The sequence below is a fragment of the Erpetoichthys calabaricus genome, chromosome 17 (assembly GCF_900747795.2).
Source record: "Erpetoichthys calabaricus chromosome 17, fErpCal1.3, whole genome shotgun sequence".
In the NCBI taxonomy this organism is placed as follows: Eukaryota; Metazoa; Chordata; class Cladistia; order Polypteriformes; family Polypteridae; genus Erpetoichthys; species Erpetoichthys calabaricus.
In genome coordinates, this window is record NC_041410.2 from 30302881 (window position 1) to 30315924 (window position 13044).

The window sequence follows — 13044 nt, forward strand, 5'->3', positions numbered from 1 at the left end:
CACTGTATAGCTAAAGTTAGACGTCTTATAACTTTACAAGATTCTGAAAAATTAATTCATACTTTTGTTTTCAGTCGACTAGATTATTGTAATGCACTCCTAACAGGACTACCTAAGAAAGACATCAATCGACTGCGATTAATGATGAATACAGAAGAATCTTAACTAGAAAAAGAAAATTTGAACACATCTCTTCAGTTTTAGCATTGTTACACTGGATACCCATGTCATTTAGAACTGACTTTAAAATACCACTAATGGTTTATAAAGCCTTAAACAATCTTGCTCCATCCTATATTTTGGAACTCACTTCAGTTAGAAGCCTTAGATCATCGAATGAATGTTTGCTTATAATTCCGAGAGCCAAGTTTAAAAGAAGTGGTTACTGTAATGCACCTAAAATCTGGAATACTTTACCAACAGAAAATCGCCAGGCTAATACTGTGGAACATTTTAAAAATCAGTTAAAAGCCCATTATTTTACTATGGCTTTTTTGTTGCTACATTTTAATTGTATTCCTAATATACTGTATGGGTATAGAATTATCATATTCTGCATTGATCCACAAAACTGTACTATTCCTCACTATTCTCTACTGTTTTTTCCATTTTTTCTGTGGTGATAATCTGCGCTGGCACCACCACCTGATCAAAGCACCATGAAGCCCCCTGTGATGATGGAATGAAGGCGGGTGTGTCAGCTGTCCATGAGCCCAACTTCATCAAATCTTCTAACCTGGAAACAAAGATGAATGAATTAAGAGTATTTATGTTAGGTAGAATGCCTAGTTGGGACTTGGCAGTCTTTTGCCTTTGGTACCCCTGCAGATGTTGTTTTTTTCTCCAGCCTAACTGGAGTATTTTGTTATTTTCTGTCCTCTTGGTCACCTGACCTTACCTTTATTTGGTTGTTACTTCATTTTTTAATTTTATTGCCTAATCATAATTGTTTTTCTTTTATTGTAACTTTCTCTTTTACATCTTGTAAAGCACTTTGAGCTACATTGTTGTATATAAATGTGCTATATAAATAAATGTTGTTGTTGTTGTTGTTAATGCAACAGTGTAATCAGCCAGAAATGCTCCAGAATTTCTAGAATATAGAATACACCTGAGGCTAAACTAGAACTTTCTAGTTTAGCCTCAGGAGTAAAGATATAAAGGTATAAGTGGTAAGTTTTATATACTGCAATAATTTTAAAAATCTGAATAATGTGATAAAACAAAGTGCATGGTTTAAAATCTCTCTGCCAATCACAATGAGATTCACTTTTTATTCAACAGTATTTAATGACTAGGAATTTAACTTGATACCTTTGAAGCTGCTTAAAGCAGAACACAAAATCAAATACAAATAACATAAATAATACAAGTTAAACAACACACATTATAAAGTTATAAAGTTACATAGTAGTGCAATGATAAAGGAGATGTGTAAATCAAAGTGTGTGTGTATAGTCGGTACAAATGTTCACTCATATATATACATATACCGCATTTATATATAGACACACTCACAACCTCATATATGAAAGAACATACAAATAAGCAAGGAAGAGAAGCTAAATTACTGGCTTGTGAGGGCTTTGGCTATGGTAAAGAAAGTGCCTGGTATTAAAATACTTAACAGACTTATACATAGAAATATTGCATATCTCCTATAACTTCAACTGAAGGAGCTGTCCAGTGATCACAAATGACTGGCCCAATATGAACATTTCTCTATCTTTTGCTAAGATGGCATTTTTCCTTGGAGGGAGTGGTAGATTGACTGCTTTCCAGGCTGCAGACCCTGTGAAAGATGAAAATCATTATTAATAAAGTATTCCTAAAAGCAATTTCTGCACGGGTTTTCAAGCGAATAGAGTGTTTGACACTTGAAAGTACAGTATAAAAAGAGTGTTAACATATATATTTAGAAAGGGAGGAAAAACTTACTTTGTCATTTTTGTTTAATGTCATTTCTTTCCATCTTTTTGTTTTCAGATTGTTCCAGATCAGTGTGATTCATAATGGCAGTATCTTTAAGGCAATACTGCACCCAAAAGTTTTTTTGTATGTTGCTTACCACATATTGTTTGTAGTTGTGGATGAGAAAAATTGTTACTCTAATGTTTTCTTGCAGAACAGAGAGAAAAATGTTTTGGACAGAACAGAAATCTATGGTGACCAACGCTGGACAATGACAAACAATATCAAAAACGTCCACGAATAATCTAATTTCCTTGTGTTGCATGATCCACATTTAATGTCATCCAGTGATATGCTCACATGTATTATTACTAAAATACTGTTACATAAATCACATCTGGAAAACACTTTCATTTATAAATATGGAAAGCACTCACATGTAAGCAAGCATTTCATGCGCCCAGCTCAGTAAAACCTTTTTTATTGGTTAACATTGAGCTTCTAGGGATACCCGGAAAAACATGCATTGAGAGACCTTTACAACTAAAAAGTAAAAGTTAAAGAAAATCGAATGAAAACTTTACAAGCAGATATGGGCCTCTGCTCTAACAATCAGAAGGTCAGTTTACCTGTGGAGTTTTACAACCTACTGCTAAATAATCCCAAGGTGCTCCAAATGTGGATATGAATTTAAATGTAATGAATGGAGGGCCTGCAATTGAAATGCTCCTTCACCTCTGAGTGCATTACATTATTGTTCATGAAATGTTTTAAAAATACTTTGGAAGAAATAAATACTTTTAGGATGCTGTCAACATATGACTGACCGGATGATGACATGTGGATTGTGAGACCCAAGTACCATGATTTTTTTTTTATTCATGGACATTTTGATTTTGTTTGCTGTTGCCCACTGTTGGTTACAATTGACTCCTGTTCAATTATTTGTCTTCATGAAAACATAACAATTTTTTTTTTCTTTTCCATTGCTTCAAATTATAATTAAGATAACACAGTAGTAAGTTTATAACACACTGGTAAGGCCTCGCCTGAGAAGATTAAAAGAGCTGAGCCTTTAAAGTTTAAGTAAAATAAAATTGAGGAGAACATGATTGAAGTCAAGAACATGGGGACAGCTGACAACTTGTTATGGGTAAACTTTGCAAACACATTAGGATGTTTTTCTTTACACAGAGAACCATAAACACATGGAATATGTGACCAAGTAGTGTGGAAAACAGCAGGACTTCAGGGACTTTCAAAACTAGATTGATGTCATTTTGGAAGGCTTAAGTGGATAGGACTGGTGAGCTTTGTTGGGCTGAATGGCCTGTTCTCATCTGGATTGTTCTAAAAATTACATGGAGCAAGAAACATATCGGAGAATGTTGATATGTTGCATTTTGATGAGAAATTTAAGTATTTTTTTACTGTACAGTATATTATGAACTAGAATCTGAATGACAGATTAATTAAAGGTTTTTATTAATTAATATTTAAGCAATATAAAATTAGCAAAGTGAAAAAATCCCTTAAATTTTTACAAAATTAATCTGTTTATGAATGTTTATTAAGAATAATTTTATTGAGTTTGTTTTGGAGTGTTCATTTTTAGACATTTGTATATGACAAACAGTGCTTACCAGTGTATAAATTTATTTAATTGAAATATAATTCATATTTATTCTCTTCATACAATATTAAGCAGCATAACTTCAGGCAAAATGTGGCCCTGGTTTTATGTCATCATTGAAATTAATAAGTTTTGTAGCTTGCCTCCATTTATTTTTTGTCTATTTAGATGTTTCAGCTCTTGACAACCTAAAGGACAATAACTATTCTGTTAACAATGTCATCATTATCCACACTTTATCTTTGACTTTTCCTGTAATCAGCATCACAAACAGTTTGCCTTCTTTTCTCATTATTTGATAAACACTTTGTGAATCATTTTAGTACAATTAAACAGAACACATGATAAATTCCTTACCATGTAATGGTGATCTGTGCTGGGACTTGGAAGAGAAGGACCTTTATCCTAAAAATTAAAGATGTGGAAAATTTAGTAATAGCTGCTGGAAAGAACAACTTAGGTTGTGATCACAGGAGTGGACTCTATCATAAGATAATGGAAAAAATCACCACTAAATATTGTATTGCCAATAGACAAAATTGTATTGCTGCTTGTGATCCTGAAAGTTAAAACTGGTTTATGCAGTAGAGATAAAGTAAATGAGCTAAAAATGCAATTAATTACAAATGCTAATGAGATAATGCCAGAATAAATGTAGAGTGAAAAGACTGATAAGGAGACTCACCATTGCTTTCATGTTATGCACATTTTCGTAAGTGCTGGGTGGGTTCTCTGTAACAGAGGATCAATATGTTAGTACAAAATACAAATAAAAAAAATACTGCGTTAGTTATATTTACCCCATGACCCTGTGCTCGGATTCAGCGGGTTGGAAAATGGATGGATGGATGGATGGATGGATAGTTATATTTAAAATTCCTAAATGACCACTGTTTCATCTTTAGCCACATTTTTATCTGTCAGCTAACTACTGTTATTTGTCACGCAGGGTTTGTTTGCTGGCTTAAGTAAGTTTATTTTTATTGGTTAACATTTCAGTTGATTTGGCTGAATAACAATGGCTGAGAAAAATGGCTACAGTTTTTTCTTTTAAGCCATCGTGTGTTTGTATTTGAACTTTGAAAGCCTAAGCTCCATTTGTGGCTATTACAGGAATTGAAGTCTGCCATCTGATTTTGGAGCCAGGCTGTTTGGGGTGAGTTCTGTTCCTAAGAAAGACCAGTGAAATCCTGGTCAGGATTTTATTTATTTTAAGGTCTGTTCATTATATTTTGCAATTTTGTGTTCCAGAATAACAACAAGTGGAGCCTCACAATCAATAAGGCAGCAGTATCAGTGTACTAGAGTTGGACATGATAACATAGAGAAATTCGATTATGCTGTTCTAATTATTGGTGATTTGTGAGAGCAGGAAAATAATCTGTGTTATGCATATTAACAAATGGCTGACTGAAATCTCTCTTCTCTTCTTACAAGCTACTGCACATGGTATTGTAATTCAATGTAATTCTGCAGTGATGACATATGACATTCATTTGAAAAAAAGATTTTAGTACGCTAAATAAAATATAATTAGGTATATAGTCCAGTTATGCTAAGCATTATCAGTGCCTTTTAATATACAGTGGCTTTTTGAATGGTGGGACTTTACATAGTCCATGTGGATTACCAGGAAGAAAAGGGTCAGAGAAGACAATAAAGGACTTTAGTGAAGAAGAAGAGCACATGCTGTTACTGGAAAAGCAAATGTTCATATTATCAGAAAAGGAAAGAAAAGGGACCTCCAGAGAAAGAAATGCTGTATCTGTTTAAAAAGTGCTCCACAACTACTTACTCTGTGGAAACAAAAGTAAAACAGATGACGTGAGAGACAGACAAAATAACTAGAATATTCCACCATACTAAAAGGTAGCAGAATTGTTTTTTTTTTTTTTTTGCTGGGAACATATAGGTCCTTACTGCATATAACAAAGGAGGCATACACGTATGTACTTTATTAGTAGACTGGAGCTCAACAATGTTGGTAATTTTGTCCCACAACTTTAACAGGGCCATCCTTGCCCCAAAAAGTGATTCCAGCAGGTCTCAGAATCATCATCATTGGCTTCATCTTGCCAGGAGCCCTTTGAGTATAGAGAATGGAACTGAGGTGGGAGAGGATCTAATGGAAAATAAACCAGGGGGTTGAGAGTATGTAAGCAAGAGAGATGAGAGAAGAAAATGTAAGTAGACAGGAAGCAGAATTCATTGAGGTAAATGCAAAGATATTCCTTGATTATATTAGGTACTTAATCGTTCTTTTTGCATTACCTGTGATTTTACTCTCTTACAAATATGCTGTTGTGTACAGGCATATTTATGCTCCTTGATATTAATCTGTGTTGAAAGTGCCACTATGGAAACCCTTACAGTTTCAATATTCAGCACATGTGTTACACAGTCAACTCTGGGCTGTAGTGTTATGGCAATGAATGTTAAGCCTTAGTCTTTAACAAACAGACTGAAAAGCCTGCCAAGAAGTCGGTAAAGTGGAAGGAAACATTGATATCAACTTGACAACTAAATGAACGGTTAGGCATAACAACAGGTTGTATAACTTATCAGTACGCAGTATTAGAGTGTGGAGCTGATAAACCATAAGGGAGGGATACATACCATTAATGTCTGCTTTAACATCTGGAACTTTTCTGCAAAGTGCTTCCCTCCTGGAGATATAAACACGCTGTCATTACCCTTGCAAATTGGCCATTTCACTGGTCAAAGTTAACAAATGAACTTCAACATGTGTGATTTTAACTGGATGAATTGTGAAATCTGCCAGTAAACACAACAGAAGAAGAATAACAGCACAGCCTTTCTATTATGAAGGACTTTTGCATCTAAAATAAATTCATATACTTAAATTATTATTTTAGGCTTAGGTTACCTGTAAAATCAAATGTCTAATGTCATTTCAAGACATGCTAATTATCTGGAAAAAAGGAACAAAAGTAAGATGATCATTCGTTGTGCTCACCTGATGTTATTTGCAATAAGAAATGCAATCACTGATACAAGAACACCCCCTAGAAATGAACCGATGATTGTTCCAGCTAGATTTTCTGTTGTCAAGATGAAAATTGTTCCTGACGAAGATGCTGTTAAAATATAATACACTATCATCGTTTCTGAGGTGAGATATCATTAAATTCAGCTATACAATTGGACCATCATCCTTTAATAAAAACCAAAACATACAATAAAACAACTTTAATGAATTCAAGCAAACTGACATTGTTCAGGGAGACTTTAGATTGCTAGTCACATGCCATTCATGGGTAAACTGATCATTCCTGAGTTTCAAGTACAGAAGGTGAAACTTTCATCACCAGCAGGAAAAATAAACAATTTAAACAAATTCAATGGCTGTTTCATGCTGATTTAAATACCCAGTCAGTAGCATCATATTGTAGGACTGGGCAGGCCTACAAAGAGCTAAGAATATGAAAGCTACCGATGACTATGAGTATTGACATAATAACAGTAAAGCATATGTTAAGCACTGATGACCTGTACTCCCATATACTGTATGAATAAAAGAGAAACCAAATACAGTTTTAATCTGGAATAAGGCCAAAAAATGCCATGTTTATGGGTTTGGGTATCACCTGGGTGGTAAAACCATAATGCTCCGACCAGGTAAATGAATCAGCCCATATCAGTGTTCCTCATGGTAACTAATCTCTTTTAATTTAAAGAAGCAATGACCATTTCTGATTGGTTAACATAACTTAAAAAAAAACAATAAATTTGTATCCTCACTAGTGTTGATCAGCAAAAATTTTAGCAAGTTTGCTGGGTTCACTGGTGATCTTGTTTAGCTACTGTAACATCACACACCTGCAGCAGTCATGTTGGATGGGACAGCCCCTTGAATATATAATACTGATCCCTTTCCCATTAATGGGCATTTCTACCCTTACTTATAATGAACGATGCAGTTCTGAACAAAGTGTCTAGTATAGCAAGAAAGTTGTCCCTATAAGAAGTGTGCAACCAGCATCCGTTTAATGTGTGGAGAAAAGAACAACTGAGATGGCACATTGTGAATGGAGCGGTCTGTGAGTGAATGGAGCTCACTTGTAATGTTTTCATAGACATGGTAGACCTGGCACTTTATGAAAATACAAGAATAAACTGTTACTTTTTTATGTGCGTACACATCTACCATCAAATCATGTATCTGATTCAATATGTGAATGTGTATGTCTGTGCAATTTAATACTTGTGCCGGCATTTCAGTATAGCTATACTCAAATCATATTTTTTGTTTCTAAACAGAGCCTCATTAATGGTCAAGTACCATGTTGCATTAGCCCTTCAATTTTCACAAAGAAATCCCAAAATCTTTTCTCGCATTTTCATTCATTGTCAGGTCTGTTCTGTCCGTGAAAACCCTACAAGTGGGCTGCCATCCATTGGTGTGCTTTTCACTTGTGACTTGATTGCTCTGTCCAGTATGTACCACTTTGCAAGTTCTCCCCTCTCGGTGTCACATTAATGCTCACTGTGTATCTTGTACTCCAGGCTATATGAAAATCATTGTGATACAATTTCAAATTATTTTAAATTCTATTTTTTACCTAACTGAAATAACTGAAGTACCAACAGTTTTCAGATTTGTGTTTTTCTTCATGCATAGTGAAACAATGTGAGTGATTATAAGTTCACATGTTTTCATGATTGTTTTAAAGTGGTCTGCTGAAATACAGGCAGCAATTCACATCTGGGAAACAATGTTCAGTAATGTCAATAATAGTAGCAGGACAGATTTTGTTGATGTGAAAAGGATATTGAAATGTAGTCATGTGAGAGCCGGAATAGACAGACGCTAAGTCACACCTGGGTACCAAAGTTAATGGCATCACTTGTTATGGTAAAAGACGGTCTTTCATGTAAAACAAAACAAAGATCACATTTTCTGAGTATAATTTCAGAGTTACAAAAACAAGGTAATTTAAAATATATGAAGTTAGGAAAAGCCAAGGTGTGTAACTTGCACACTGATGAAATAACCGATTATTTAAAAACACAAGGTGTGTAACTTGCACACTGATGAAATAACCGATTATTTAAAAACACAACATTGACATTGGCCCTGACACTTCTAGTGTGAAATTATTTTCCCTTTCTACTTCTTGTGATGCATCTTTGAGATGAGGCAGTACAGAGCTGTTCCCCATTAGAGAACCGGGCCTGCATGACGCCTGAGATAAGCATCTCAGACATTTTATTACCATGTTTTTTATTACAATGAGATATGAGACTTGTGCAGAACCACAGCTGTAAGAAGAGATAAAATAATCCATCATAGCTTCTCCATTAGGACTAACTCCAACTCTATGATTAGGATGGACCATGGGAGTTGTATTTTTCTTTTTTTGGCAGTAGAATTAAAAGATTACATTTTCTAAGAAAGTAACACCAATGCTTAAAAGGGAAACAGAAACAAACCTGGTGTTCCATAGGATATTGAAGCCACAGCCAGGACTGGTACCATGCAATGCTAAAGCAACTTTTTTTTTACCACCAGTAAGTGTTCTGTGGAAAATGTTTAAAACTGGCTATTGATGTTTACCTTTAATCATTTAAATCATTTGGATCAGATAAGGTTGTGTTTGTTGAGGTGTAACTATGCTTTTGACACTCTCACTTGCCATGAATGGAGACGCTTGTTTTATTTTGTTCCACCTCCATCTTCCACCCACCCACAAGGCATAAGCAGATGGGAGAGTGGCATGGCCATTTACAAAAGTGGTTCGCTTTTCTGGGAACAAGAAACCTGTACATGCTCTTATCATAACTGTTAATGTTACTAGTTTAATAGCTAAACTCGGTTGAATTCTGTTATCTGATTTAAGGAACGCCTGACGTACTGAATATGAAAGATGACTTTACTATGCGAAACTGAAAGGAGAAGTTTACTTTCTTGCTGCCTTGCTCCCCAGGTCTTCCTAGAGCCTACTCTGAAAACTTTATAAAAGCTAAACAACATTTTTAACTACACTGTTATTAGAAAAGAGTAAAACTTGTTAAATAACCATGTACAAAATGTAGTAACACAATAGCTTGTCTAAACAATTATATAGCAACAATGCAGCTTAAGGCCATGTCACTACACGATTTCTTTAGCAGTATTCAGTCACAGACTTCACTCATTTAGTGAGTTTGGTGCAGTCATGTCACACTCCTGTGACCACCAATTGTGTAGTCTGAAATGCCCAGTGACTTATTCTGACCCCAGATTGCATTTTGCCTTAAATCATAGAGTGGGTTCTGAGAACAGACAACCAATGACTGTTCACCCAGAAGTGCAATGTATTTAAAGAAGCCACAAGGAAGCAAGCAAGTGTGTGTTTAGGACCTCACAAACAGAAGAGAGGCTTTGTCTGATGTTTTGTGTTTTATGTACCATGACAAAACAGGAAAAAATAACAGACTGCAGAACCATAGTCAGGTAGCATGTTATTAGTTGCCAGGAAAAAGGGTAAGCTAACTCTACTTTGGAAAAGTGAAAATGTGCTGGAAACATGTTATGTAATTTGACATCCTGAGGAGACAAGCTCAGCAACAGCAGTCATGAAGTCTAACATCCCCTCCAACTTGAAGCTGTGTAAAGTGATGACGGCTTTATTTTATGGAAAGTGCGTGTGTGCCAAAAAGTGAATATGTGGTGCTTAAATGATTTCACTTAAATGAAAGAAATGAGAGAAAATAAGAAAAATATTTTTCTTTTTTTTAAGAAATGCAAACATGGGAGATTAAAGCAATACTAGAGCACATACCAGAACAATTCTGTCATTGACTCATTGGCTTAGGATAGACCAAGTTTGAGATTATATTACGTTAGCCTGTGCTGCCCCCCAGGGGAAAATTCAGCAGGACTGGCAATGGGACTATTTATACACTTTGCTCTGATAGAAGCTACTGTGATCATCCTTATCTACGTACTTCAGGACAACGTGTGGATTACAACATGATGAGGCCACTAGTAAAGTCAACAGCTCAAATGTCTATCAATACTTTAAAGTTTGGATTGTTTAAGACACAGTTTATTTCCAATAAAGTTTTGCTGATCACTGACTTTATTATGGACACTAAGTTGGACTGTTTATGTGTTACGGAAACTTGGCAGCAACCAGGTGATTATTTTCATTTAAACTAAGCATTCCCAACAGGGTTTGTGCATACAGTATTTCTAAATCCCATTTCCTGGGGAGAGGAGGGGGTCTTGTGATAAATTATTGGGAAAACTAAAACTATCACTGGTGAATTTTCCAGATTTTTCTTCTTTTGATCTGCTCACTGGCAAAATACTTAGTATAACTGCTGTTTTAAATAGACCTCCTAAGTTTTCAGTTACTTTAATTGCAGAATTTTTTAACTGTTTTAATGACTCTGTGGGCCATGTCTTCAAATGTCATTCTTATTGGTGATTTTAATATACACATTGATAATTCAACTAATAAATTTACAATGGATTTTAATGAAATACGTGACTGTTTTACTTTAACTCAGTATGTACATTTTTCAACTCATAACTAAGGTCATATTTTAGATTTAATCTGCTGCTCTGATATCATACCCCATAGTCTCCTCTCTATTAAATTATCTATTTCTGATCATAAAATGATTATGTTTGCTATCAGCCTACTTCTTAGTAAATCAAAGGTTCGGCGAGTTACTATATTTCGTAATGTTAAGCATGTAGATCCTGAGAATTTTATTGATTTACTTAACCTACAGCTTGTTTTTCCTGTAACTGCCATTCTATCAGAATTAATAGATCACTATAATGCTGTTCTGTCATCTGTTTTCAATACACTGCTCCCTTAAAAACACGGACTGTTTCATTTACTCATACTGCTCCCTGGTTTGCATCTGAACTCCTTCTGCTCAAAACTATGAGCTGGCGGCTGGAACGTCTGTTTAAGAAAACTGGTCTTGTTGTACATAGGGGAATGTACTTAGATCATATGTTAGACTGCACAAATACTCTTTCTGCTGCCAAAACTCTGTATTATTATAAAATTATTAGTATAGGAGGGAATAATGCTAGAGCTCCTTTTTCTACAGTGAATAGGTTAATTGCACCACCAGAAAATGTTGTCCACTATAACTTCATTGCTAAACATTCTAGTGACTTGTTGGACTTCTTCAATTCTAAGATTAGGGGGATTCACCAGCAACTTGCAACCATATTTCCTTACCAAATACCTTATTCTCAGAATCCAGTCTACCAACTGAAAATGATATTTCTGAGCTTATAACAAAATCCAGTTCCTCTGCTTGTCATCTGGATCCAATACCTACTAGTCTTGTTAAGTTCTGCTTTCCAATCTTTAATTGACTTTTCCCTTGCCATGAATGGTTTCTCCTTCATTAATAATGGCTTAAATTATACAAATTTTGAAAAAACCTGGTTTTGAACCTGAAATTTTTTAAATTACCAACCTATTTCTAATCTTCCATTTATAACATTTTTTTTTAAAAAGATAGCTGCTTCTTAACTTCAGTCCCATCTTTCAAAACATAACCAGTTGAACAGTTTCAATCTGGTTTTCATCTGAAACAACAAACAAGAAGTCAGTTCTACAAAGATCCCTTCAAATTCCTAAAGACTCTCTTCACCAAGGAAAAAAGTGGAGTTCTAAAAACAACAAAGAATGACCTGGAGGAGCACTTGAGAACAACACACTCTGATCCAAGGCACCATGAACACCTGGCCATCCCTTCAGACATTCCACTAATCAACCCCCCAGTACATCAATTTGAGATTGGCCCTCCAACATGGAAAGAGGTGCAGAGGACAGTCCATCGGGCGAGAATAGCATCAGCCCCTGGGCCAACTGGAGTCCCGTACAAAGTGTACAAGAATGCACCAGATGTTTGTAGGTTTCTTTGGAGGCTCATGAGAACAGTATGGCAGAAGAGACCATACCCAAAGTGTGGCGTAGGGCAGGTGGGGTCTTGATCCCAAAGGAAAAGAATGCAATGAACATCACCCGGTTCTGTCCAATCTCCCTGCTTAATGTGGAGGGTAAAGTCTTCTTCAGTGTCATTGCACGGAGGACGGCCGAGTATCTGCGCAGAAATGAATACATTGACACATCTGTACAGAAGGCGGGGATATCGGGCTTCTCTGGGTGTCTAGAACATGCTAGCATGATCTGGCACCAGATCCAAATGGCAAAGCTGGAGAAAAGGGACCTACATGTAATCTTTTTGGACCTCGCTAATGCCTTTGGCTCTGTGCCCCACAAGCTCCTTTGGTCTGCATTCAGCTTCTTCAACATCCCAGACACCATCACAACTTTGGTTAAAGCCTACTTTCAGGACTTGCAGTTCTGCTTTTCAACTCCAGAATTTACAACTTCATGGCAGTGCTTGGAGGTAGGCATCATGGCTGGATGCACAGTCTCTCCCTTGGTGTTTACCATGGCAATGGAGATCATCATTCGAGCCTCAAAATGGGTTGTGGGGGGGCAACAAGTTGGCTC

The 13044-nt window shown here is 35.8% G+C and overlaps 1 protein-coding gene across 1 annotated transcript in view; it reads right to left on the minus strand.

Annotated features, from left to right (window-relative positions):
* Nucleotides 1-1224: 1224 nt before the first annotated feature.
* LOC114644615 (hemicentin-2-like) overlaps nucleotides 1225-13044 on the minus strand; it is a 405336-nt gene continuing 393516 nt past the window's right edge. The window contains exons 10-14 of the mRNA XM_051920620.1: nucleotides 6522-6642; nucleotides 6161-6210; nucleotides 4230-4276; nucleotides 3902-3949; nucleotides 1225-1792 (exon numbers count right to left, since the gene is read on the minus strand). Coding sequence (XP_051776580.1) covers nucleotides 1733-1792; nucleotides 3902-3949; nucleotides 4230-4276; nucleotides 6161-6210; nucleotides 6522-6642 — 326 coding nt within the window. The 3' untranslated portion in view covers nucleotides 1225-1732. The remainder of the gene's footprint in view (nucleotides 1793-3901; nucleotides 3950-4229; nucleotides 4277-6160; nucleotides 6211-6521; nucleotides 6643-13044) is intronic.